The sequence below is a fragment of the Opisthorchis viverrini genome (genome assembly GCF_000715545.1).
Source record: "Opisthorchis viverrini unplaced genomic scaffold opera_v5_231, whole genome shotgun sequence".
In the NCBI taxonomy this organism is placed as follows: domain Eukaryota; kingdom Metazoa; phylum Platyhelminthes; class Trematoda; order Opisthorchiida; family Opisthorchiidae; genus Opisthorchis; species Opisthorchis viverrini.
Genome location: NW_008751889.1, coordinates 428,928 through 454,749, shown reverse-complemented (window position 1 = coordinate 454,749; position 25,822 = coordinate 428,928). Strand labels below are relative to the sequence as shown.

Genomic DNA, 25,822 nt, shown 5'->3' with positions numbered 1-25,822 from the left:
GGCTCCTTTCTGATGGAACAGTTTTCAACACGAATCCAGCGGGTTGTTTGTACCATATTGTTCGCTCATCCAAGTTTTCCTGATTTTTGGGGTCGTTTACTCTCACGAATCACCTTTTCCAGTGTGCTGTTTGACGAGTTTTTCAGTCAATCCCGTGCACTGCAGGACATCAACACTTCACCGCTAAAATCGACCACTTTGCATCCCCACACAACATTATCGATCCATCGATGCCAATTTTTTCCCCACACAAAAATGCAAGGGGTGATAACTCTGCGCATTGATCGGGTAATTCTGCACCAGAAAACACGAAGTGCAACCAGGAGACTGCTTGCGCCTGTCGGAGACCGCGTTTTGAAAAGAACCAATAAGAAACCAGGTGTGTTGGAGGGTCACAAGAATGTAAGCCTGTACCCAGTAATCTACCTTAAACCAGGTTACGAAGGAATCGGTAAGTGTGCGTCCACCCCTGTTACCTGCTTACCCACGCGCATATACACACCCAACCACCATGCCCACAACTTCTTCTGTCTTTATTACGCTGTAACAGTTCACGGTCGCAGTTGTTCTGCTTATATCGTACCGTCCGCATCCTACGTTCGGTTCATCAGAAGGCAAACAGTTCGGCCATGGGTGACGAAGTAAGTCTTCTTTGCGATCAGCCACTTTGTGACGTATATTGACTTTGTCATGATATTATCGCCAGATCTCTTTGTTTCCGTATCTCATGGTTTAATAGTGATCGTATTCCACCCGTGCACAAAGATCCAGGGATCACGTTACTTTAGTTTATGAAGAATTGCCGTTTTCAGTTTCCAATATGGATATCAGAAGATGCTAATAACCGACAAACCAATAACTCCAATTAGAGACAATAAAGTCAGTACGCGAGGGGTTGGTTTATATGCGCAGTGTTCACCTCCAGTCCCATGTTTATGAATCTTCCATCTGGCTGAGTTAAAGAATTCAATCGCAAGTCTGATTGAGAGCATGTGGTACCTGCTGTCTAGGTGACGTTTATACTTGTAAATTCTCAATTTATTGGACACAAAGTGGTGTACATGGAAATATAGGACCCCGGGTCGGACATCATCGAACGAAAGAAACACATACAAGCACACAAAACGAAAACATTTCTGAAAGTTGGTCTTTATGGAATGACTCCTCAAGTAACCTGCAGAAGCATAGACCCGGCAACCTAGCACAAGAACGAGTCGTTCGATTTTCCCAGAGGTTGGACCTTAATTCTTCACCGGACAGCAATGAAAGTCGTTTGTCCCCCTGTTTACCAGTCCAATAAATTTGCTGATCCAACAGTCATTGTCAAAGCCCCTTGGCGGATGTTGGGTTGCTGCCCAAATTTCAGCGATAGGGAAATGAGAAAACGATGGAGATTTATTCTGACATGGAGATAAGAACACCAGAAAGTCCAAATTAGTTGCAATTCGACAAGTTCACGCAAACGTCCAGGATGTTGCTTAACCCAGAAAATAGCACCAACTGGAGTTTGGAAACCACGCCCACCTAGTGCGCCTGAAACAGGACGGAACCTTTGGTGTATTATTTCAACTAGTCATCACAAGCTACTAACAAAAGAAAGTAATTGGAATCGAGGTGTAAAAAGTGAAATTTGATTCGTTGTTTGGCCTTGACTGAGTGAGATTACTCCTTATTGCAACAAAAATTTCAATGACAAACATTTCTTGTCCCATCTTGGAGGTTTAACTTGTTAGAGAGGGCACCGCAACAACTCATGCTTACCGGTCACGTGTAATGGGACTTGAATTTAATGCACTGTATCTAAATAACCGAGCATTCGGTTTTCCGGACTTGACTACGGCACGTGATGTATTGATTTATGGCAACATGGTTGCCTTCATCTTTCACATACTGATGAGTGCTCCTAAGGAATTCAAAGCATGCCCCAAACTCGTAATAGCTACATTGATTAACGGAAAACCAAGGCACTTTCCAGAGCTGCATTGAATTAAGCATTCCAGTGAATCCTTCTTACCAATCCTGGTGTGAGATGCCTTAACGATCATTGGTCGCACTGCGTAAACTGATGAAAATAAGCCATTCGTTTTGTCAGTTGGAAAGCTGTGTCCCAGAATGGTGCAAGATAACCACATAGAAGCTAGGAAAACGTCGCTGTGCCCTTGTTATTTACCCCGTGAAGATGCCACTCACAATCCAAGGCATTCATCGTAGCTTATCTGCGTGAACGCAGTGTGCTTACGGATTGCTGTGTTCACCGTATGAAATGGACCACAGGCTTGACGTGGTTGATCGTATGCCTCAAGTGAGGGTTAGCAGTTTTGCCTTTGAATGGGCCATGCAACTGAGCTGTTCGTTAACCATCGACTCTCCAGTAAGTACGCCAGTGGTCTTCGAACTGTTATCTGTGTAGCAAATGGACCTGCCTGTGACCTAACACAGGCCGCTGGCGATGATGTCTATCCGGAAACGGATGTCAGTCTACTGTGTGTAAGTGTTTAAGAACGTGCAAACTTCTACCCGTACCGAAATCTGACGAACAAGAACAATGAAGTGCATTCGAAATTACGGTGCCCAAGAAAATCCAAACTCGATCTCTTGCCTTGGAATTTGTTGAAGGAGAGGAATTCTGCGGTGAAAGTCAGAAAGTCCAGTCCTGAGAGATTTTCCCGTGGGGCCAACTTCAACGCATGCTCCGCGTGGACAAAAAAATGCCGCTACTGATAGATGCCTACTGATAGATGCTTCTTTTGGCTTTAATATGGCATGGTGAAGCGATCCGGATATTGATCGATCTTGCATACTATTACCGGAACAGTATTGAGCTGATGAGTCTCCATTACAGTCTCTTGTCTGTTATGTCGATAGGGGCATGAGCGTCACATTTTCGCTCGAAAGACAGTGACATAATGAGTAGATGTGACTATATAATGTGAAAAAAATTGTGGCACGGGGCTTTGGCTCAATGGTTAGAGCGCGAATTTACTAACCAGAAGTTCCGTGTTTCAAACCTGACCTCTGTCTCTCGAATCCCCCTGTCTAGGCTTGGGCAACCTGGCAGTATCCCAACCCCCGTGCTTCCCTCGGGTGGCACGGTGACTAGGTACCGAAAGGGTGTTAGAGCTGAACAATTGGCTTTCATTATCTTCTGATATCGCAAGCTCATTAATTGCATTTGCTTCAATCCAGCATCCGCGTGTGACATATTCCAAACTCCTGAGAAAGTAGTCCATAGAACAAAGACAGATGAAGTCCACAAATGTTGTGGTATAGTTCAGTTGTAAAATTCGTTCGCTAAATTCAGTAAGGGTTTTTACAATGTCTCCTCTTCAAAGATAAGTCAGTTATCCTACGAACTAACAACTACCCTTTGTGTGAAATTTCACCTAACGGAATGAGTACAATGAAAAAACTTGTTATGCTGACATCTCTCCTCGACGGTGGTGCGTCTTGGACGTTTTCAATAGGCACATGAAGAAAAAACATGTGAACCTGTGACTCTGAGTGCACCTGACCAATAAAAACCATGTCCTCTATCTGGACCGTGAGCACATCAGTCACGTGAACCCTCGAAACGACAGCAGTTTCACCAAAAAACTGGGATCTCAGGGGCCCGAAACAAACACACCGACTTCTCGAAAATACCCCGGTTTCGTTTGCGACCCAGTAGAGAAAGCGGTCAAACATCCGGAACATGCATTCCACAACGCTCCACACTACGTTTAGTGGTGCATACTAGTGATAACACTATCCTGCTCTGAGGAAACACACAGCACCTAATCACAGTTTTGTAGCCTCATGTTCTACTGTCATTTTTTGGCATTGTAGAAGAAAGAAAAGAAGGAGAAAAAGGAAAAGAAGGAAAAGAAGGAAAAGGAGCACAAGGAAGAAGCGCCACGTTTAGTGGTGCATACTAGTGATAACACTATCGCTGCTCTGAGAAACACACAGCACCTAATCACAGTTTTGTAGCCTCATGTTCTACTGTCATTTTTTGGCATTGTAGAAGAAAGAAAAGAAGGAGAAAAAGGAAAAGAAGGAAAAGAAGGAAAAGGAGCACAAGGAAGAAGCGCCAGCCGATGCTGCAGCCCCAGCAGAGGAGAAAAAGGAATCAGGCGGGGGAGGAAAACGTGCCCAAAGAGCCACGTCCAATGTCTTTGGCATGTTTCCACAGAATCAAATCCAAGAATTCAAAGAGGTCAGTCCTACGTTGAACATAAATTACCATCGTATGACAGGCCTTCACTCTTATTGATCAAAACCGGGATGGATTCATTGATATTGAAGATCTGAAGGATATGTACGCATCCTTGGGTACGTGTTTCATCTGCCGGTTTGTTTTCTAGGCATAACACTGCTTGTTTCTAGGTCGAACCCCAAGTGACGCGGAACTCAAAGAAATGCTTGATGAATCCCCTGGTCCACTCAACTTCACAATGTTCATCAATCTGTTCGGTGAGAAGCTGAACGGTAAGTGAACTCTGTTTGTTTTCATAAATTTGTGGCATCATGAATCTCGATACGTATGAGGATGAAGTTATAATTTCGTTTATTTTTAAAGGTACGGATCCTGAGGACGCGTTACGAAATGCATTCGCAATGTTCGACCCCGGCAACAAACGATACTTGGAGGAGGAATAGTAAGCACTGCTAACCTGTGAATACAACTCACTATTTTTCCTAGTATTAAGGACCTCCTACAGAATATGGGCGACAATTTCAGCGCGGAAGAAGTAAGTTCATTGATGTTGGGTTGGAACTTTATCATTTTTGATTATTTTGTTGCAGGTTTGCCTAAGTTGGTAGGAAGAAACTAGGTACTATTTAAAGTAGTCCTGTTTCAGCTCAAACAGGTTTGACGGGCTATCGGTGGAGTTATTACTGAGCGATGTTTTGCTTCTGACAAAGTTTCGTGAGGCTAGTTGAGTAGGCTAACAGATTAACAGGTATTAGGTAGGATGACAATCAATCAATAAGGTCTCTTTCAAATTTCTGGTTAGTGTGAACAACGAGCACCTACGACATATGGTTTGGGGGGAATCGAGGCCTTGCTCTTTCAATTTGGGGCACATTGGTGAAGTAGTCCTCTTGTTGGCCCGTGCGGGTTCAGTAGCTACCACACTCACCTGAGCTACCAGCATTTGGACACATTGCCACTTGAACTATAATTAGAGGTCATATGTTCCTCATTAGCTTGCTCGAAACTCTTTGATAACCCGCGGCTGGTTTCACCATTCCCGGGACTCATCAGGTAAGCACAGCCTACCTACATATAATCCCTCTCTTTATTCGGACAACGGTGTGTTTTTCTCTCGCCTGTTTACGCCTCAATCACCGTGAGTAACTTACTAGACATGTGAGCCTTTTTTGAAAGCAAATCACCCAGAACAAGTTTTGCTGGCTAGGTGCGATCCTGAGGCTATCTGTTCGAGACTCGTTCGTAAAGGTACTGAGCGATAGTCCCATGGGCACGGATGCATATTCACGTTTTTTCCAGTCCACCTCCGTCCGGGTGACCGTTGTTAGAAATGTCACGTGTTCACTCAGTCCATTAACGTCCTAGGAAAAAAGTACTGACTCGGCATTTATTTTCTCTAGAGAATTGCGTTGTCCGCTGCACCACCATAAAACAACACTCGGTTAGGGACGACCTTAAATTTTCTAACTAGCCACTTTCAAGTAGTTTGGTTCTTCACTGTGATCCAAAGTGAATTGTTTCACTCCACTAATGGACTGAGTAATCAGGCTCATAGCTGTCTGGACATCTATTCATTTGATCCTATGATCATGAGTTTGGCTGTGGTATCGAACATTGTCCTTGCCAGGCATGGTCCTTGCCCGGAAGTGCCTATCAGCCCATCATTTTTCTCAGTCGCTGCAAAATGGCGGGAAGATAATTCGCACAATGAAGGTGGATAAGGGAGAACTGGTACCCATCATTTCTTTGAATCAGGCTTACTTTGGTTAGTAAATTGCTTCGTTATGTATCGATCGAAGGAAACGGTAAAACGAACTACTTAAGCACAGTAGGAACCTTCTTTGACAACCAACTGAAACGATGAGGCCTCATAGTGTTTAATCGGCTGTTAGGGGTGACCTTATTGGCTTGGTTCCTTTCGTTGGCTATGTGTGTCTGTGGTATCCGGCGGCACCAAGTCAAAGTGAACCTACAATTGGGCTGTTTACGATGAGATGTGTCGTTGACAGTAAGCACGTTCACAAAACTGGCTCATCATTATTCTGACTCTGTAAGTATGGTGCAGCTAGACGGTACCTATATCCGCATCAAATTCATTGGCTGATATTAGCCCCCAATGAACGCGTTTTCGGCAACGAGTGGTCATTCAGATTGTTGCTGCACATTCAACTAAACTGTTTATTCGCGCCAGCTGCGAATAAATTTTGAACTTACTCAGACAAATCTGCATCTACGATAATTTCCTCCTCAATTTACCACCAAATTCCATTGGAAACTGTTCTGGTTTCCCTGATATCACCGTTTTCAAGTTAATCTCCTTCAGCGAGAAACACTCATTTGCAAACCAATTTGGTTTTCCGGGAGACTCACCTGGAACCCAGATGAATCACTCATTTATGATGTTTTTAAGCAACTGAATGCGTCGCACCAGACCGCCTCATGTTTCAGTTGGTACGATATTCGAGATATTGCGATACGAGTATGGACGTATTACACTACTCATAAGGTTGCTAAAAATCCTTCGACAGCCTACGCTCGGTTTCGCCCTTCTTGGTGCTCATAGGGTAGGCGCAGTCTCCGGTTTACCGTCAAACTTACGTTCTGCTCGAACCCAAATTAGTGAAATACACTCATTTGCAAATCAGTTTGGTTTTGCGGGCAACTCACCTGGAACTCACCTGAATCTCCCGTTTATGGTGCTTCATTTACCAGACTAAATGAAGAGAAGGAGTGCGAATATCCGGCAGACGTATTGTTGTGCTCCGACTGTGCATAGATTTTCATGACTAAGGCTTAAAGGTGTCGCCTGCTAACACATCAACCGTTTCCCACCCGGTTTCAATGAGTTGTATTCATGGGAGGCATCAGTGTCGTGCATGACACTTTAGTGATATTAACAAATCACACAACAACACAAACGTGTGCTCTGTATCCTTTAGGATGCACTAGAAGTCAAGCGGTAACAAGTACGTACGAACGAAATCACCACTCAATCTGTTACGGGGAGTGCGTAGGATAGTTTTAGAGTAGGATTGTACGCGATGGATTCTCTCTTCTCTTGGTCACTACTTACATGTAACTTATATATAACAAGACTGCTAGTTGAAACGATTTTGAGGACAATCTCCGATAGACTTTAGACCAAGCAACGAGAAGTACTCAGCAGATGAAGAACAAAGGCACACGGTGAACTGAATACGGTCAAGGTCGAGTGGTTCGCCCTGTTAACCAGTTTCTACTGATCAAAGATTAATCACGTGGAAACGAATCTAAGTGTAAACAGGGTATACTCTTTTTGTAACTGGCATTTTCAAGGTCATGGCATTTACGATTTGTTTAGTTATTAAACAGATTTCAACTCGATCTGTTTTCTGATTACCGGGATCATTTATCGGCTGAAAGTGAGCAGAACGCACCCGTTTTCTTTCCACTTTTCAGATTCGTCAAACTTGGAAAGAGGCTCCAATCAAGGAAGGCAAATTGGACTATAACGAATTCGTCACCCTAATCAAACGGGGCAATCAAGACCAACTTTAAACTTCCCGCTTTCTGCTGCGTCTTAGTTAAACGCCCTGCCTCACACAGCACTGCCCGATTCGCATCCACTGTATTTTTTCGTGCTGTGACGCCTCCTCACCTCGAACCACATTCACAGCCGCGGGGTCGTTGTTGTAACTATCCCTCCTTTCTGTTTGACTCCTCATGACTATGCACAATTACCATTTTAGTGAAACCGATAAAAAACGATCCCCGCTAACTCGGAAGCTTCCAAACCAATAACTTTGAAGCCTGGCTTTCAATCACTGTTATCCATCTTCCTTTTTTCACGATCATAGTTTTGTCAAAACCAGTCCCTCTTAGAATCACCCTAGTGATCACCGCCTCTCACATACTACTGAATAGCAGATACAGACGTTGTTTAAAAATACGCCTCTACCGATTACCTCTCTGCAAAATCTTTCTGTTTGTCTGTTCGTTTGGGACCAGCACTCTTCCAGTTCTTGTATCAAGCCGATATGATCTAAGGGCATTCCAAACTTTGTCTTTGCTGGTTTGTTTGACGATCTATCCTCAGACAGTCATTATGGTGTGAGCACACATGTGATGATGATGTCGGTTTCTTATGTGGCCTTGTCACGCTGTGTACGTGTCTATCGATTTCAGCAGGATTGGATTGTTGGACAATAAAGCATGGACGGTCTTTTCATCTAGGGGAGATTGGTCCTACTTTTTCGAAACCTTTCTCCCCGTTCTGCGTTGATCTTGAACTGGCGGAGAGACGTACAGGAAACCACGGTTTCAAAGTACATCATGGTCCTGGACAGTAAAACTGTTTCCGACTTGTGTTTGTTTAAATAAAGCATTGTTCGTTTGGCGACGGTGTATGTTTGAGCTTTCCAGTTTGATGTTATACTTTCATGTGGCAAATACCATACGATTCATTGAAACTATGTTTTTCTCTTGGGCTCTATACACCTGGTTGGGTCCACACGGGGGCTTTTAACCTTCATTGGTTGTCTTCCCAAGCTTTGTCCAGCAAACTTTCAACGAAGTCTCCTACGGCGGCTACATTCATTCTCTCTGACCCGGGGAATGATCATGCGGAAACAGGAAAGCATCCAAGTTTCAGCTTAATTCAGCAGCGTCCGTAAATTTCTCCGAGAGGAAGTGGTCTGCATTGTACGTCGTCTGCAATGGAAACCGCACAAGGTCATGACTGAGGGATCAAAGTGTTAACAGCTCCGTCCGACACTATCAAAAATCGTAGGGATGATGTTTGTAGTTCAGTCGTCGACGAGCAGGTGTCTTAATGAAGACTGAAAACCACTCCTAAGAATGGACTAATACGATAGTACTGTAAGAGGGTCATACATGCACTCCCTTGTCAGTGGTTTCCAACAGGTGAGCAATGCTCATTCTTGAGAAGTGCCATTCCAATGCAGATAGTGCGTGAAGTTAAGTAAGGCAGATGGGTTGCTTCCGTCGGACCACAAGTTTTATCTGAACCTCTCGTTTATGATGGATGTCGAAGAGTTCTCAGCGACCCTATGAGTAGGGTATGCTACATCCAGCACATGGTTACATGGTTCCAGAAAGATACAGCAATTACACGTGTGAAGCTCACCCTATCGCTGAACCAGCCTGTTGCTATGAGCAACACGAATGAGCACGAGCTGGCCTGCTTTTGCTACCAGGCTATATAATAATACACAATACATAATAGGGAGGCTTGTTCTGCGGTTTTGAATACTCATTTGAAAACAATACCAGACTGATGGCATGTTTCTTGCGAAGCCCAAGAGTGGTTGCCGGGCAACCAGACTAGATGCGGTGTTTGTTGAACTCTATTGTTTCGCGATCAACGCCTGGACCATATGGTGGGCTGCCTGGACTGGTGCTGGCAGTGTTGTTAGTCTGTAGTTTCCATCTCTCGTGTATCTCCGTGAGATTCCAGACAAATTGTTATCCAATGTGGTTTGGTGGCATATCGAACGCATAATCCCATGCATTATTGATCGATTTCCTTCGCTGTTATGTCTTCCCCTGTTTGATTTATTGCCCATTTTGAAATATCCTTCACAGTAATGTGGGAACATTAGTTTGAAATGGTTATCCTGATATTAGACTTTTCAAAGGCAACTTCCATACCAGGGGGGTGCGAAAATGGTTGTCTTTTTTTTCAGATTTCATGCGATCAATATATTGTATGATGCGAACGTGCAACTGTGAACCGCAATGACAGTGATTATCGATCCTTTTTGAGAGAGATCACTTTTCATGACGTACAAATTCGTTCACTTGGAGCTTTCAGCTACTTTTGAGAGAGACTCTGGGAGGTTTATCCCTTTCCTCAGATGAAAGCTAATATTTTGTGATGTGTCTTGTTTACAAACAAAGACGCCAGAAAAAACTCTGTTTTTCCGACTGATTGAAGCAGGCAGACCAAGGTAATGGTCTTTCCAGGATCGTAAAACCTTAAGATACCATTGTCCAGTCAGTGAAACCCGCAGGATCATTGCAAGTGCTACAATGATCCTGCGGGTTTCACTGACTGGACAATGGTATCTTAAGGTTTCACGATCCCGGAAAGACTAGCGTGGAGTAGCCCAATGAACGACAGAACGAACTCGTTCCACGAGAAGTCGTACTATGAAACGGTTTTGTTCGATTTGACAGGGGTCTGGGAAAAGTGAAGCTTTTCTTTCTGGTGAACAACATCTCCATAATTATGGTATCAGCGATGTCGCCTTACCACTAGGAATTCGGGTTAGGATGGGTCGGCCTTAAAAGCCTAGCGTTTCAATCGCCAAACAACTGACCGTGGCCACCGGCGCATTGTTCATTCTCCTCGGAATACTTCTTGAAATCAAGAGGCACGTGCTGTTCGCAGTGGCTAGATCAGACCTTGAAGTCAAAGACTGAGAATGAGTGCTCAACTAAACACTTGTTTACAGATTCAGCAGCAATTCAGCACTCTGAAGCGAATCAAGACACGTTTTCTACGAATTGGAGGAATATCCCGGATAAGGATGGAGGTGATGGGCCAAAAAGGCGAATTCCTCTTGAAGCTCACGTGCCACGGAATAGAGTTCACTGTAATCTGTGAGGCCAGTCTGGCTGATCAAGATAACCTACGGAAGGCTGGTTCTGACTATACCTTCAGTTTCACTGAATAAACTCGAGAAAGCCGACGTGAACATGGTGTCGCATGTGTAGATCACATGAATCAGAGGGTATTAGATCAACCAGGGAGATCGAAGTGTGCCATACTTATCAACTTTTATGTTCTCACTCAATAGCCGGACCAGGTTGAACCTTCACCTTCAAATGTCTCGCTCTTTCCATAGGACGATTTCAATGCTCGGGTTAGCAGGGACTTGGAAACTTGAAAGAAAACACTAGAATCGGCAAACGACAACGATGAAAGACCACTAATGATATGTGCAGCGGTTGAACAAACAGGTGGGTGAATGTGGTGTAGATATCGATTATCATGTCGGTCATCCGACAGGTGTACACGTATACAACCATGCCAATATGGGGCAAAGAGATCTCCCGAATGTACTGACGACAAAGTTATATTTGAGGGTGATTGCATCAAGAAACATTCTTTGGAGCTTGCTAAAATGCGCGTTGCACACGGAAATCTGCCACGTCAGGGTCTAGCAGGGAACGTATTCGCCTCTGATGTTTTACAAGGCTCCAACGCAGAGGTTGGTAAATGACTAAGTCTGAAATACACGAGCGGATGATTAGGCCCGAATACAAACATATCCAAACAGCTGCTGCGGATGCAATTGAAGTAAAGTAAGTATGGAATGTAGGCTGTTTTGGTCAGAATGGCTTGTCCGTATATACCCTTATCCAGGAGGACGGTTTGTCGTTCAATAAAATACACCATGCCTTGACAAACACAAACACCCGGATGTAACTAAGCTTCCGAAAAGCTTGCGAAAAACAAACGAATTGAAGAGATCCAGTTGTAGGCGGTTTGAAGCAAAGAATGGCTCAGCAACTTTGACGGACACAATTCAATGAAGATAAGGCCGTTGCTAGCCTTAGTTATATTCTACCCTCCCAACGAGTCCAACAATAAATGTGACTTCCTAAAACAGTGAGGCTCTTTCGATAATTATTGATTTCTGTAGAGTACGCTCCCCAACGTAGCAGTGACCAACCTTACAAGTGGAGGCTCTTTCGATAATTATTGATTTCTGTAGAGTACGCTCCCCAACGTAGCAGTGACCAACCATTACAAGTGGTCAAAGTGTTCCTTTCTGAAAGAAAATTCCTATTATCCCCGTTTTTGTATTACAAATGAATGAACCCTACATCATATATTCAACTGCTCTATCAATAATATGATGACTCTTCATATATTGTGGGTGATTTCTGTGTAATCTGTATCTACCACGACTTTTTCCATGGTCCCAAGTTGGTCTTGTGATCCACTTTTCCCCTTCAATTTGCGATGCTGATTGGCCACCTTCAAATCTATCGTCGTACACGGGATATTAATTCCGACCAATCAAATTCTTCCATATAAACCACACTTATTATGTTGGTCAGTTGTCACCCTCTGTGATCTAAAGGAATCCAACGGTGAGAAGGTGACTGTCACCTAGTACTGTCCACTTCATAATTGCTAAATTGTGCAACCTGTTTTCGAGCCCTAGTACACGGCGAGAGGTAACGTTATAAGCTGTTTATCTGAGAGTCTGCCAAACTATACGCTTGTGCACCTGAACTTCACCAAAAAGTACTGTTGGTGATCCTCCCGTAACAGACACCTGAAGGGCTCTGACTCGTCCAACGGCCATGTCTTTTCATTCAGGCTGCATAGGCTTGAACTCTTCATTTCGATGCCTCTTCAATCTCCACCCAACTTCCAACAACATGAGTCATCTTTCGTTGAAAAACTACTTTTCTACAGCGTGACATTTCTCAGCGATCCTCCTGTACACACTTAGTCCAATATCCTATTGTAATTCTTATGTACGATGGAACCTAAAAAGAAAGTTTTCTGCTCCGTGGCGATTTTCGATTACACTAAGTTTGGAATCTTAAAGTATCGAATGAGCCTCCATACTGGAATTAAAGTCAGTCCAAGAGGAAAATCCAAGAAGCCCCTTTCCTTCTCTTATTAACTGAGAGCTTCGAATCCTTTCAAAGATCCGTAAAACAATGCGCTGTTAGTAATCAGCTGTGTAATGACCCTGAGCGTTTAAGTACAGGCTGACGTTACGAGGTATCGACTGAGATTTTTTTAAATGCTTGATTATGGATTGAAACTGCGTGCTGCTACAAAATTCTATGCAATTCGCTTCTGATATCAGTGTTATCATTCATTCCCCGAAGCACATGTTGTACGACAACTTCGACAGCTCCGAGCAGCTTCTCTGGCGGATGGCAGGTTTAGGTTTCATCTGAACTCCGGTCTCTCGTTCTACCAAGCGAACCTAAGAACAAGTCTCTAAGTTTTCTCCAGGAAGATTAAATGACAAGTATACATGTTCTCGCAGTATGTCTATGTATTTGACTTACAGTATCGGAATGGAGGAATTTGCCTGTACAAATAATTAAACCGTTTTGAACTGGTCCTCTCGATCGGACTGTTGACACCGCGCACATCAACAGTCACTGCCGAGGATGCGTCATCCGAATTCTTATACAGAAATTCACAGTTTAAATTTGTTTGTGTCTGATATTTCTGCAATCGCGACACTGCGTCTTGTGACCCCCGATTCGGTGTCCGCGAGTCATCAGAATTCTGGAACTCGGATGGTTCATGAGCGATGCCAGTCGGATAGGTAAATAGTCTACAGGCATCGGGAAGACGAAAGATACGTTTCTTTTGCGTATCGATTTGTGCCAGGTCCAAACCTGGAATGCGTTCAAGGTAATGTAATAAAATGTCTTTATCTGTTGGACAGCTGACACGAAATGCTTCCAGGTTATACATATGGGACAGGTACATCCACACATACTTCAAGGTATCCGGGATCTGGAAGCCACGAAAGTAGGCACCCGCAACTCTGAGATGTTGCAGTTTCGGGGCAAGGGAACAGTCGATGTACACCGGGTGATCGGCAATGAGGAAGTGCTTTCCACTCTGAAAAAGGAAACAACAATTGTTAGATCAGCAGTCGAAGAGGTAAGATATGTCAGGGTGTGCTCAATGAGGTTTGTCTTTTTTGAAATTATTTTCTGATCCGTAAAGCTCAGTTCTTCTTTCACGGTGAATCAGCGTTCACTGATTATGGATAATAACGTGTAATCAACGCACCAGAAAGGTTAATAGTACTCAACTGAACCCATGTTATGTGTGAGCCTCAGAGTATGGGTAACATTGTAATATAACCCATTCAGTAAAGGAAATTGCCTGACAGGAACATAGGTACTGTGTCAGGTATGCTCAACCTCTGCACCAATGCGGTTTATACCGAAGGTGACACTGAACAGCTCATTAACAGGTGAAGTATAGCTCAGTTGGAATATGAAATATGCACGAATGTCACGAACTTTATCAAAGTATATCAAATAGCATGGCTATCATTCTCTATCATCCAGGAGAGAGTAGGATAGGTGAGTGCTACTGCGCAGACCGAGTTGAAATTTTCAAGTGTACCGTCGCCTAAAACCATCACCATTTCTATATACGAACCACAATCTGTTCACTGGTGATAAGTACATGAAACACGTGTCCAAGATGATTGAATCACTTCTTTCATTTTGGATCAATTTTCTTAGTTCGAACAAATCCTGCCTCGGCCATTTGCTTTGAAATCATCGTCCTTGAAGCAATAAAAGTTATGTCCACTGTGGGTTTCAATCGATGGTTCTGTATCCCAGCTTACTTTACGTACTAACTAACCCAAAAGTTTCCTGTGAAAACCAGATTCTGACGTAAAGGGGAGTATTTGTCGAAATCTCTCCACTTTGGGTTCAAGCAGAACCTAAGATTGACGGAAACTCGGGGGCTGCGAGCCCGAAGAGGGACGACGCCGGTCGTGGGGTGTCGAAGGGTTTTCAGCAACGTTATGAGTAGTGAATTACGTCTAGACAGTAGGCCAAAAGTCCTTCATCTGGTTTTAGGTACATGAAAACTAGACTGGTTGGTAATATGAGTGGAGGCCTAAGCTATCTCACATCATACATGAGGACTTCTTCAGTAATGCTGCTGACATGCTCTGTACAATGGACATAAACTTAGTGCACGAAACGACTACCGGCTGGTTCCACATCGTCTGGTTTGACTTAGACACAGACGTCTCCCTGTGATAATGATACATAGGACAAAGCATCATGAAGAGGTTTGAATTTCGTGAAAATACACAAACCAAATTCAAGTACATACCCATGGTGAATGAGCAATGCGGACTTTATGGCCAAAAGAGTACCTGGAATCATCAACTCTGACTTCTAAACCTAAGGTAGAAGGAGAAACGTTGTAGCTATTGCTATGGGGTTACTTGATCTGTATACTGTAGTAAATACCGTGTAGTTCGGTGGTCCGTTAGCTACATCTTATGTGTGAGAGTTACATAAATTTATTGTGCGCAAATCTTTTGTGTAATGCGACCATCCACAGTAGCGCAGTTACTTTTGACAATGACAGCATGGTCTGTGTGATCTGCAACACCAAAGGTAATCCCCTTCGATGCCTCTAAAAACTACAAAAGACGTGGATAATGTGGCCGAGGGAAACTACACACAGCTAGAATTGCTACATCTTTTGGTACACCATCTCTGCTGAACAGTACCAAGTTTCCTCACATCATCATCAACCAATAAGCAGCTCAGAGGGAGATGGGCGAAACTTCTTTATGAGAGGTCGTCACTCGACGAACCCGTCAATAAGTGACCACGTGATGTGAAATTCCGTGACTGAAGAATGAATCGCGATAAATCCTAAGTGAGAACTAATCACACTGCTGATCAGCCGCTCGTGGCCGAACGCTTAAGTGTTCAACCAATGGTCCGAAGGTCGCGGGTCTTATGATTTTATGAGATGTTCACTGCTGATGGTTCCCAAGAAGGATGAAACAACTGTACAATACCTGTTGGCACAGATTAGCTTCACTTACGGACTGAAATCTTCATAAAAATTCCATAATCTCTCCACACTATCAGAAAAGATATACCCGTTTGTAGGAGGAAAAAGTACACCTTTAAAGGTGGAGTGGATAAATTTGAAGTTGCTTATTTTTTGGTTGGCTCCCTGCAATTTTCATTACGACTCCAATTATCAGAGTGCCCACATATCACCATCAACACTGTTTCCCTTCAAAACTTGAAGAGTGAACGTTCGTATTTCATGAGTACACAAATGTCTCGCCACGAACGGATTCTTCATTGCAACACCCTCCAAGCCGACACCCTGCCTCATCGTTCAGTTTTGGTCGGCTTCGTGCAGTCACAGTAAGAGATATTAGTGTGCGTTAATTACCATTTAATAGGAAAGTATATCACTTTCTGAAATCACCGGGTGTAACTGCAAATGTGAACAGCTGAAACACCGTATGTGACATCAAGCAGAAGACCGTTTTCAGCCGCTTCAGAAGGATGTATGTGACTAGTGATCAACGCTTTTATGACCGCATTGATTGTTAGAGTGTCTTCGGATTGTCATTTCCTCAAAAGGACTGCCTGTGAAGCCTTATTAGCCAGTTCATTGGTCAGTTTCTTGACGTTCATGGAAGATTATCTGGCTGTCGGAGTGAGATTCCCGATGGTGCTTCTTTCGGGATTTTGGATGAAAGCAACAGCTGATCATTCAAAGCCCTTTCTGATGGATATTTGACTCAAATCAGCCGCGAGTCGTCTTCGCAAAGCAGGTTGAAAACTGGACTCTGCGCGCATTCGCATATTACGACCGAATCGTCACACAGATAAGACCAAGTACACTAGGCACCAACGATCAAATATCTAAGGGGGTGGAGGACACGAACCACAAATACACAGCTTGTTTGACTGGGGCTGAGTGGCCCAAAATGCTTGATCTCCGTCAAGCTCATTAAAGTGATCCATCAACTCCATGAGTTACTCCTCATGTGACCTAGTTTGAATCCTCAGTTGGTCAGGTTACCTACCCATGTAAAAAATTGAGCGCAGTCTGATGAAGAATAAAACTGAACGTAGTAACTCATGAAATGAGAAGGCTGAAAGACACACCTGGGTTAAACTTGGACCAACGGTCTCACGCCTACCGATTTACTATTCGTTCATTGTGAACTTGAGAATCTTATATCAGAGCCTCTTTATAGTCCATGTCACATACCCCTCCCCCAGCTGAACTCTCCAATAACGTCAAATTGTTTTTAAAATACCAGCACTTCTCATTGAGCGTTTCATACTTAGACTATTGGTCAACGGACTTTGAGTTCAGACTGTTTCGTAGATACCTGTAGGTCACTATGACAGGGTGTGAGTGATTTCTGCTGTTTTCCAACTCGGATTTAGGACAGAAGCCTCCAGTGTTGCGCCAGTTCCACACAGCTAATTAGAAAAATTTGTTTGTTCCCCGTCTGTAAATAACTGACAGATGAGTATGAGTTATTGATCTGTGTCCATCAGTTTGATGAGTAGGTTCAGCTCCTTTGTGTCCGGCAAGCAAAATGGATGCCTACTTCTGCTCTCCTAATTGTGATTGCATCAGCAAAAAATCTAGTTATTGTAAATTTGATTTGCTCAGAAGAGATTACACGTTGAATTTCAATGTTCTGGCAGCTCATCACGAAGTCGTTGGCGGACAGTTAAATAAATTAATCTTGAGGTTCCCAGCTGGTAAAAGGAAAGAACCCAACAGAGTTTTGGTGATGTCTCTACTGTACTAGTAAAAAACCGAGACTGAAAAGCTGCGGCGAGAAGCAGGAGGTGTCGTCGCTCGTCCAGTCTCGAGAAGACGTCTCCATCTGGTGAAACAAAAATCCATTTCAGAAGCCCTTCATTTCCCAATAAAGGGTAAATTATGCATGTAGGTTCTTTGAGTATTTTAACTTAGTCTTCTACGATGCCCCTAATTCGGATGTAATCTAAGAAGAGAACATTTTTGGTGGTCTGGTAATGTGTCGAAATTTGGTAGCTTGGGTGAGTTTATTGGTTGTTGTTCAGGAGGCGTTTGAGCTGTTTGCCGAGTTTGGTAGTTGACTTACAAACACCTTATCACTCTTTTCAAAAAGGCTTGGTAACCCCCGGTAGTTTTTAAGTGGGTAACATTTCGCTTTTTTCATAAAAGCTTAATCAAACCAAGTGAGCGGGTTGCCAATTTGGCCAGATTTTAAGGCAAACGGAGAACCACTTAAGAACTACCGACTGAAACGAAGGCTTCTCAATCGGTTCCAGATTTTTCCAGTTTTGTCACACACCTTATCAACCAATAAGAGCAAGATAATGCCAAACCTACAGAGCTTCAAACTGCACAAGAAAACAGACAAAAACCCATAGAATAAGCAGAAGGTACCGATTCAAACGGATACATTCGGTTGATTGCAGGAGATGCCCAGCCAATAAATCAAAGTTCCAAGCTAACCGGCGGACGCAGGGATACAATTCCAGTGGGGAAAATAGGACTGTACAACCCATCAACCACACAAACTCGAGAAGTTCAGATCACAGCGCAGTGTGAATTGAAAAGGGCCAATCAAAGGAAAGGGGGAAACTGCCGAAAATTTTAGGCATGGAAGTGACTCAAAGGGGCACAAACCACAACGCGCAGAGATAACAAATGGATCGATAAATTCTTGAGGACGCTGTCTCCATCACTTTAAGAAATAACAGACAATCCTCAAATGCTATATAAGTGCATACAGGCGAATGAGAAATACTCACCCAACTGGGGTGAAGTCTCCTCGCATGGCGACGAAAAGTCTGCAAGTTAACTGCCAAGCTCAGCGAACAGGTCAACAGCTACCTGATCAACAATCAATTTTGGTGGTCTCTTCAGAATAGAACAACTTCGGCTATAAACGGTTACAAACTTTATGAAGCATTAAAAAACCGATCCTTTTCTTGTAGGACGACGGAGAACTCGAATATTCTCTCCCCTCAGTTGTATACATAGCGCTTGAGCAGAATCTTTTACTGTTTGTCAGTCATGTGGCTACCTTCTGAGCCCCTAAAATCGGTGGTTCTGTTCAAATTTGGCCACACAATGAGGGGGCAGGTTTTTTAAAATATATTTTATTATTCTGAAATGTAACAGCATAAAATGATAGCCCAAGCTATGTTGTACTACGGAAGAGCAAAATATTTCAACCAAGAGACATCTGACGTCCTCGGGAAATTCACTAAATTCTACCAAATATCAGGTCACGCACGAGCGTATGAGATCCAGCCAAGTCATATTTCTAGTGGGTACCAGTAAGTACAGTGAGAAGCAGGCCACACCTTGGTGTAGGTAGTGTAGAAAGTCTACCAGGACTCTTTATTTGGAGTTTGAATAGGCGTCATCTTTTTCGTCTCAGAAGCGTTTGGTAGGTAATCTGTGGTTTCTAACTGAGCGATGTTTCACTTTCGACACAAAGCCTTCGTTAGGTCAAGTGAGTGGGTGATCCAGTTGACCAGGTTTTATGGCAGACAGACAAACAGTAGGCAAGACCTCTTCCGATTAGCACAACAAATCCATGTTGCTTGATAGTTGAAAGTTCTTGTCGTTAAGTCCGGTTGCATAAATCTTGCGGTTGGGGGAATTTAAATTATTTTTCACTGGTTTCGGTTCTCGATCTTTCGGTTCAGGGAACCTCAGTTACCATTGGGAAGTTCTTTGTTGGTCTCTGTGGACTTTTAAGAGCTACGAAATTGTAGATGAGAGTGGGTGGTTAAGATTGAGTGGAGTCTTTGTTCGGTTTGGTTCATACACTTCAGCTACAAGCCACTTCTTTTGATGACTCCTCTTTTTGATACCTGTACACCATCACGTGTCAGCTAGACTGATATAAAATTGTTCTCTACACGCTTCCCAGTTCTACGCCTTCTACTCTATTTGAACTGTGATGCTTGGCGATTTCCACACCCTCAGCCATCAGTCTCTGTGGCGTAAACCAGGCGTCCGTTTTATCGAAATATTTTCGAAATGTTTTGATAACGACGCCCAACTGAAACAAGAAAAAGCAATGCATTTTGATATCCAGAGGCATTGAAGAGTAGAAAAGGCTTACAAGGCTACTCCGTAATGAACTAGTGATAATAATAATAATGCCGAAGAGAGTGCTGTTTTTCATGCCTAATTCAAAGTGGCGGAAGCAGAGAGGTGGTCAACCCTTGACCTGGCAGAGGGGTATGAAGGAGATTACGAAACGTTCGGGCACTGTCGGTGCTACTCGCCTTCCGGGTTAGGTACTACTCCGCCTGGTTGGAAACACTGCAAGATATGGCTGCCAACCGATGTCAGTGGCATTCTTGTCACTATGGGAAACATGAACTGAACAGTTACAGACTATTGGACAGGGAAACAAAACTCTCGAATGCATTTTGTTTATAAAAACTGAGTATCCGTCTTCTTCCAGAACGCGTCTTCCTGAGCGTTCCTGGATACCCATTGACTAGTAACCAAGCGTAAAGGAATGCCACAAAACAATTCCACAAATTCTGCAGTAAACCTCAATTTTCAATGGGCGCGAAGCGGATTTACGAGAAAACCACATACTACTCGCATGCCTCATCAGTAATACCCACCGCCACACCAGGACGTTTTCGTCACTTAATATTCAACTTGCGAGAAAAATTGAATCACTTAATTATTCCATTCAGAATGTTTGTTATCAGAGTTTCCGAAGCATCGCGAATGATCAAAATCCGTTTTTGTTTTCGATTAGATGGTGGATTTTTAAAAGAAGCATCTATCGAACCTTCGTACACAGTAGTGAAGCGCCAGTATAGATAACCCTTACCTAAAAAACGATATGTCCTCATGCTACAATACAAAAGACTTACACAGTGAACCTTCTGTGAAGAGGCCACCCTACGAAAAACATAGACTCTTCTAGGCCATCTTTTAACTGAAGGACAACCTTGGGCGAAATTCAGCTAACTATGGACTAACAGAAAGGCCTTAAACTGGTCAGCGCGGTCTCTCCTAGGCTTTCACGGACTCAGCTTTTTGTGTGTCTGTCCTAGTAGTAGGCCATCTTTTTCTGCTCATCTTGGTTTCGTTTTGTTAAAAAAACAATCTCTCTATTCGTTTAAAACCAGTGGATTTGCACAAACTAAAGGTAGGTGAATATCTACCCACTTTCTAGACTGAGCACAAATAAAAAACGGAACAATAATGGGTTGAGGCGAGAAACTGTTGTCGTTCGTGTATGAATTCGGCATGCAGCGGCTCAAACAAGGAAGTATCAGGAACAATCGTCAGCTGGAAGAATGCTTTCTGACTTTGGTGATTTCTCAAAGGAGTTGACTCTGGAAAAGCAGGAGAGAGTGCTCATCGGGGTGCTTAACAACCATCATGTGAATAGTCGCAAGCGATTCCGGCGTATAGATGAGTGACTTCCACATATAGAAGTCTTCCGTCGAAAAATAGTATTTCCAGTGTTTCTGGAAAGTGTTTACGCTTGGTTTGTCCAGTGAGTAAAATTCTAAATTTAGGCAGAGTTTAGATGCGGATGTGGAAATTGATTGCCACTCAACACGCATTCCTCTCTTTCGATCGAACTGATAAGGGCTAACTTTGAAGGTAAACTCAACCAGAATACAGGGAAGAACATTTGAAAAAGTAGGTAAGGAGTAATCAGGCAGAGGAAACAAATATTAACTATCAAAAGTTTACGTTTTATTGCCGATAGTAATAACAGGTAGATTAGAAAAGTTGGTGGAATCAGGTGCGTGTGAAGAATACTCTTAGTCATTAGAGGCCAGTACGCCAGCGTATTTTAAGTTATAAATTTAATTTTAAAAATTTAAATTTAAAACTTCAATACATGGAGGACTTATTGACATCCATGTAGAGGAAGCTATTAATGAAGTATTCACAACAAACGGTTCTACACTTCTTGAGGCTCATCAGGCAGACTTGGTCCCCAAATTTCCATTCAAATATAAGATTAGGCTGCGCTTGCCCGATGAGTCTCAATAAAGGCGAAACCAGTCGTGAGCTATTGAATAGTTTCCCGCAATCTTATGAGTTATGTATTCTATCAAGAAAACAGTTTGATATCGAAGAACATTGATGGGAACAGAACGTCCGAAGGCGAAGCTGAACAGAATTTGACTTGGGCGTGCGCCTCGAACCAATGAGACGGATTTCCGGGCTTAAAACTGTCGTTTCGCTTGACTGATCAGTCCGCTTTGTTGAGTAGCGGGATACATGTTCTGATGGACGCTTACATAGGCCATAATGATCTGTTCTAACCATCTGTTCGTCAAAGATATTTCCAATGATCCCGCACACGATATGTGGGCCAGGGGCACTGGACAATCTGTTAAATTACTTCGCTAATTGTATCAGTTGACCGATAAATTTAGTGAAATTGTCCTAGCTTGGAAACCTGCGTCATCGATCGCGAGGCGTATCCCAACCACTAATGTGTCAACCGACATCTTTCAGAGTTTTATGGCGCAACGCTGATGCAAAAATGTTGGCACTTAGAAAGGACACAGTGATCAATCAAAATTAATCAAGTCTATGCTCACAAAAGACCTTGACATCCGTCATCGCGTTGCCTTTGGTGGTAGGACAACTGACCCTTTTCACGCTACCAAATGATTTTTTAGTAAGCCAAAAAGAAAGCGCTGACCGTCTGTAAACCTTCCTTTAACTAACACAGTTGGATACATTAAAATGGCTCAACCTATGCTGTCGAAAGATTGAAACTCTGTTAGAAATCCCTTTACTCTGATCACACCACAAATTACTTACTCCAGATAAAATTTCGTTTAGCTGGGTTAACCCGTTCTGTAAGCGTCGGTCCGATCCATGGTAAAGCAAATATTTCAATCCCAAAACGAGATCACAGATCAACGGTGCAAAGAGAGTTTCGGGTACAAATCCAGGAACAGCCCATCTTTCCATCAGCGACTCTCTTTCATCCTCCGATTCGGCAATAATCTCTGGTTCTAATTCTGCCAGGCGTGCGTAGGGAAGTACAGGGTGCACTGGAACAGATATTGGTCTAGACACAAGAACAACAGGTAGTCTTCGTCCAACATGAAGTCTTTTATATCCTGACGGAGGACAATTGGGAGAAACGGGTGTCACTCTCAAATCGACAAGGTGTCGCTCAACCAGCAGATAGTAGACCATGAACCATTTATGTGCCAACGAACAGGCTGCTTGCAGTTTAGGATTTGATGGTGATAATGGAAGGAGCAAATCTACCAGTAATTTCGTTCTCATATCCAGGGTTTTGTCCCCGAGGGTTGACTGCCGCGGACCCACAGATGTATACAATAGATATGGCCAAAAAGCAACCTGATTCGAAAGGGTTGTTGTTTTGACGGAACTGCCGTATCTATCAAGGCTGTTAGGAGACAAATAAAATATTCAGTCCGCCTTCCTGCTTTCGCTGACAGTTGATTGGTGTTCATCCATTTACTCTCTACCGGTTGCTATAGTAACCGAAGGCTGACGGGCTAGCCAGGATGAACAATTAAAGTGCAGGAAGACTATCCCCTGTCTGTTGTCCTGTGAGTGTTCCTGTAGGATGCGAGCTGGGTGCAAAGTTTGTTATCGCGTCGATAATTAAAACGCTTACCATTATCTGAGAAGTCGTTCACAGAACACCACAAATTCCCCCAAGTGATTCGAAATTTTTTCGTTCTAATGGCAACAGTCAACGCGTTTTTATATGTTCTCGGTCGGTACTTTGATAAATCATCTTTAGATGCAGGCAGACCTATAATCAACCACTGACTATTCGAGGTGGCCTTCATCAAGTTCTTACCAATGTCAGTCTGATCAATTTACTTCAGATGCGCAAGGGCAATGAAAATAAATCTTTTTCTGGAAACGTATCAGATGTATCGTCATTAAATTTTTATTGAAAGGCATTATGGTCTACTGTATATTTTGTGCGGATTTTGTCCCCATACGTGAATTTCGCTTCATGGACTTATTGAAGTCGTGGAGTATTCTGGGCAATTCGTTTTACTGCCTAAATTCGAAACAACCCACTCGTTCTCGAGAAATACACTTCTTTGCAAATCAGTTTGGTTTTCACGCGGTCGTGGGCTGTCGAAGAGTTTTCAGCAACCTTGTGAGTAGTTTTATTTATGAGAATATACTGCGATATCTTGATAATCATGCCAATTGAAACATGAAACGGTCTGTGTGCAGCACATTTAGTTGTAGAATATCATAAACGGGAGATTCAGTTGATTCTCTCGTGAAATCCAAATCAGTTTGCAAATGAGTGTATTTCTCGAAAACAGTCTAATTCGGATTCAAGTTGAACATGACGTAACTCCGGGACTGCGCCTACCTAGTGAGCCCCAAGAAGACAGAAACCGGTCATGGGCTGTCAAAGAATTTTCAGCAACCTTGTAAGTAGTTTCCAACCAACTCATTTCTTTCGCAAGTATTCGAGCTAGATGCCGTCATACCTATCTAAAGTTCGTTGAAATTTCTCCTTTCTCTTACTGTTTCTGTCAACGCCGAGTCGATTTTTACCAAAACTGGCGAACACTTCCAGACAGCAGTTGTTTGGTGGCAGTTTGAAAAAAATCGTTGAGAATCACGGTCGAGTTTGAGAATCGCGGAATACCGGTTTCTTAGCCAGCCCTTCTCAGAACTGTTTCCGGATTGATTGGATGCTGAGGTATCCTGATGCATAGTAACCCAAACTGGGAACTTTCTGCTCAAAATATTTTTTCTTTTGAAAATTCTTCTAGTCAGAGTGAATGTTTGACGGTATTCTGTAACGCTGGATGTTTGCTCAGTTTTCACAAAATTCTGATCAGTAACTCAAGGGCCGTCCCTCAAGATGCAACTGGTGCGCTGGACGAATCCGTCCGTAATGTTGTGTTGGACATCTCCGATATCTTAGCAGGTGAGCTCCACAGGTCCGGTCTCAAATGCGTTCTTCGATATGGTATTCCTAACCTGGTTCGTAAGCCAAGCGGGACTAGACATTTTCAGACATCATATCCTCCGTCATGTGTTTCAAACATGCACAATCGTGTTTATTCCACACGCGACTCGGACTCCCGACGTTGAAGTGCTACTCTCAGATCTGGAGAGACTCTCTCCCAGTCTCTGTCAGAAGGCTTCTCAAGCCTAATTGTTCCTATATTTCCCTTATGTTATGAGGTGTACTCTGGAATGTTTCCCACAAAATTGCACGCCTGCCACCAGTTCTATTGGCCTACTTAACACCTACTTTTGTCCGCTCAAGAGAAGGCTAACAATCAATTTCAAAGCGAAAAATTGTTTCCATTTTTACGCTAAGGTATCATCTTCCACCTCGCAATTAGTTCGAAGCCAGTGTATAACGCATCCAAGATTTTCCACTTAGGCCTCCGACCAGCAAAGCCTTGCTGTCAACAGGTAGAACTAACTAGCATTTATCCAACTACGTACCTACCTACATATTTATCTATCTATCTATCTATCTTTCCATCCATCCATCCATCCATCCATCCATCCATCCATCCATCCATCCATCCATCCATCCATCCATCCATCCATCCATCCATCCATCCATCCATCCATCCATCCATCCATCCATCCATCCATCCATCCATCCATCCATCCATCCATCCATCCATCCATCCATCCATCCATCCATCCATCCATCCATCCATCCATCCATCCATCCATCCATCCATCCATCCATCCATCCATCCATCCATCCATCCATCCATCCATCCATCCATCCATCCATCCATCCATCCATCCATCCATCCATCCATCCATCCATCCATCCATCCATCCATCCATCCATCCATCCATCCATCCATCCATCCATCCATCCATCCATCCATCCATCCATCCATCCATCCATCCATCCATCCATCCATCCATCCATCCATCCATCCATCCATCCATCCATCCATCCATCCATCCATCCATCCATCCATCCATCCATCCATCCATCCATCCATCCATCCATCCATCCATCCATCCATCCATCCATCCATCCATCCATCCATCCATCCATCCATCCATCCATCCATCCATCCATCCATCCA

The 25,822-nt window shown here is 43.3% G+C and overlaps 3 protein-coding genes across 3 annotated transcripts in view; 2 read left to right on the top strand and 1 right to left on the bottom strand.

Annotated features, from left to right (window-relative positions):
* Positions 1–255: 255 nt before the first annotated feature.
* T265_08714 (hypothetical protein) lies at positions 256–8,646 on the top strand (the record flags this gene model as incomplete). Its single annotated transcript, XM_009174594.1, has 8 exons — positions 256–455; positions 551–641; positions 4,004–4,195; positions 4,236–4,311; positions 4,366–4,467; positions 4,559–4,637; positions 4,682–4,730; positions 7,634–8,646. The coding sequence occupies 8 exons, from the start codon at positions 256–258 to the stop codon at positions 7,730–7,732; spliced, it is 888 nt and encodes a 295-aa protein (XP_009172858.1).
* Positions 8,647–10,695: 2,049 nt separating this feature from the next.
* Positions 10,696–23,030, bottom strand: T265_08713 (hypothetical protein; the record flags this gene model as incomplete). The annotated part of the gene is made up of 5 exons (XM_009174593.1): positions 10,696–10,796; positions 13,241–13,808; positions 14,592–14,754; positions 18,527–18,576; positions 22,458–23,030. 5 exons carry the CDS (start codon positions 23,028–23,030, stop codon positions 10,696–10,698), a joined length of 1,455 nt encoding a protein of 484 aa, XP_009172857.1.
* Positions 20,307–25,822, top strand: part of T265_08711 (hypothetical protein) — a gene marked incomplete at both ends in the record, with an annotated part of 9,474 nt that continues 3,958 nt past the window's right edge. Inside the window, 2 exons of the mRNA XM_009174591.1 lie at positions 20,307–20,449; positions 24,524–24,681. Coding sequence (XP_009172855.1) covers positions 20,307–20,449; positions 24,524–24,681 — 301 coding nt within the window. The remainder of the gene's footprint in view (positions 20,450–24,523; positions 24,682–25,822) is intronic.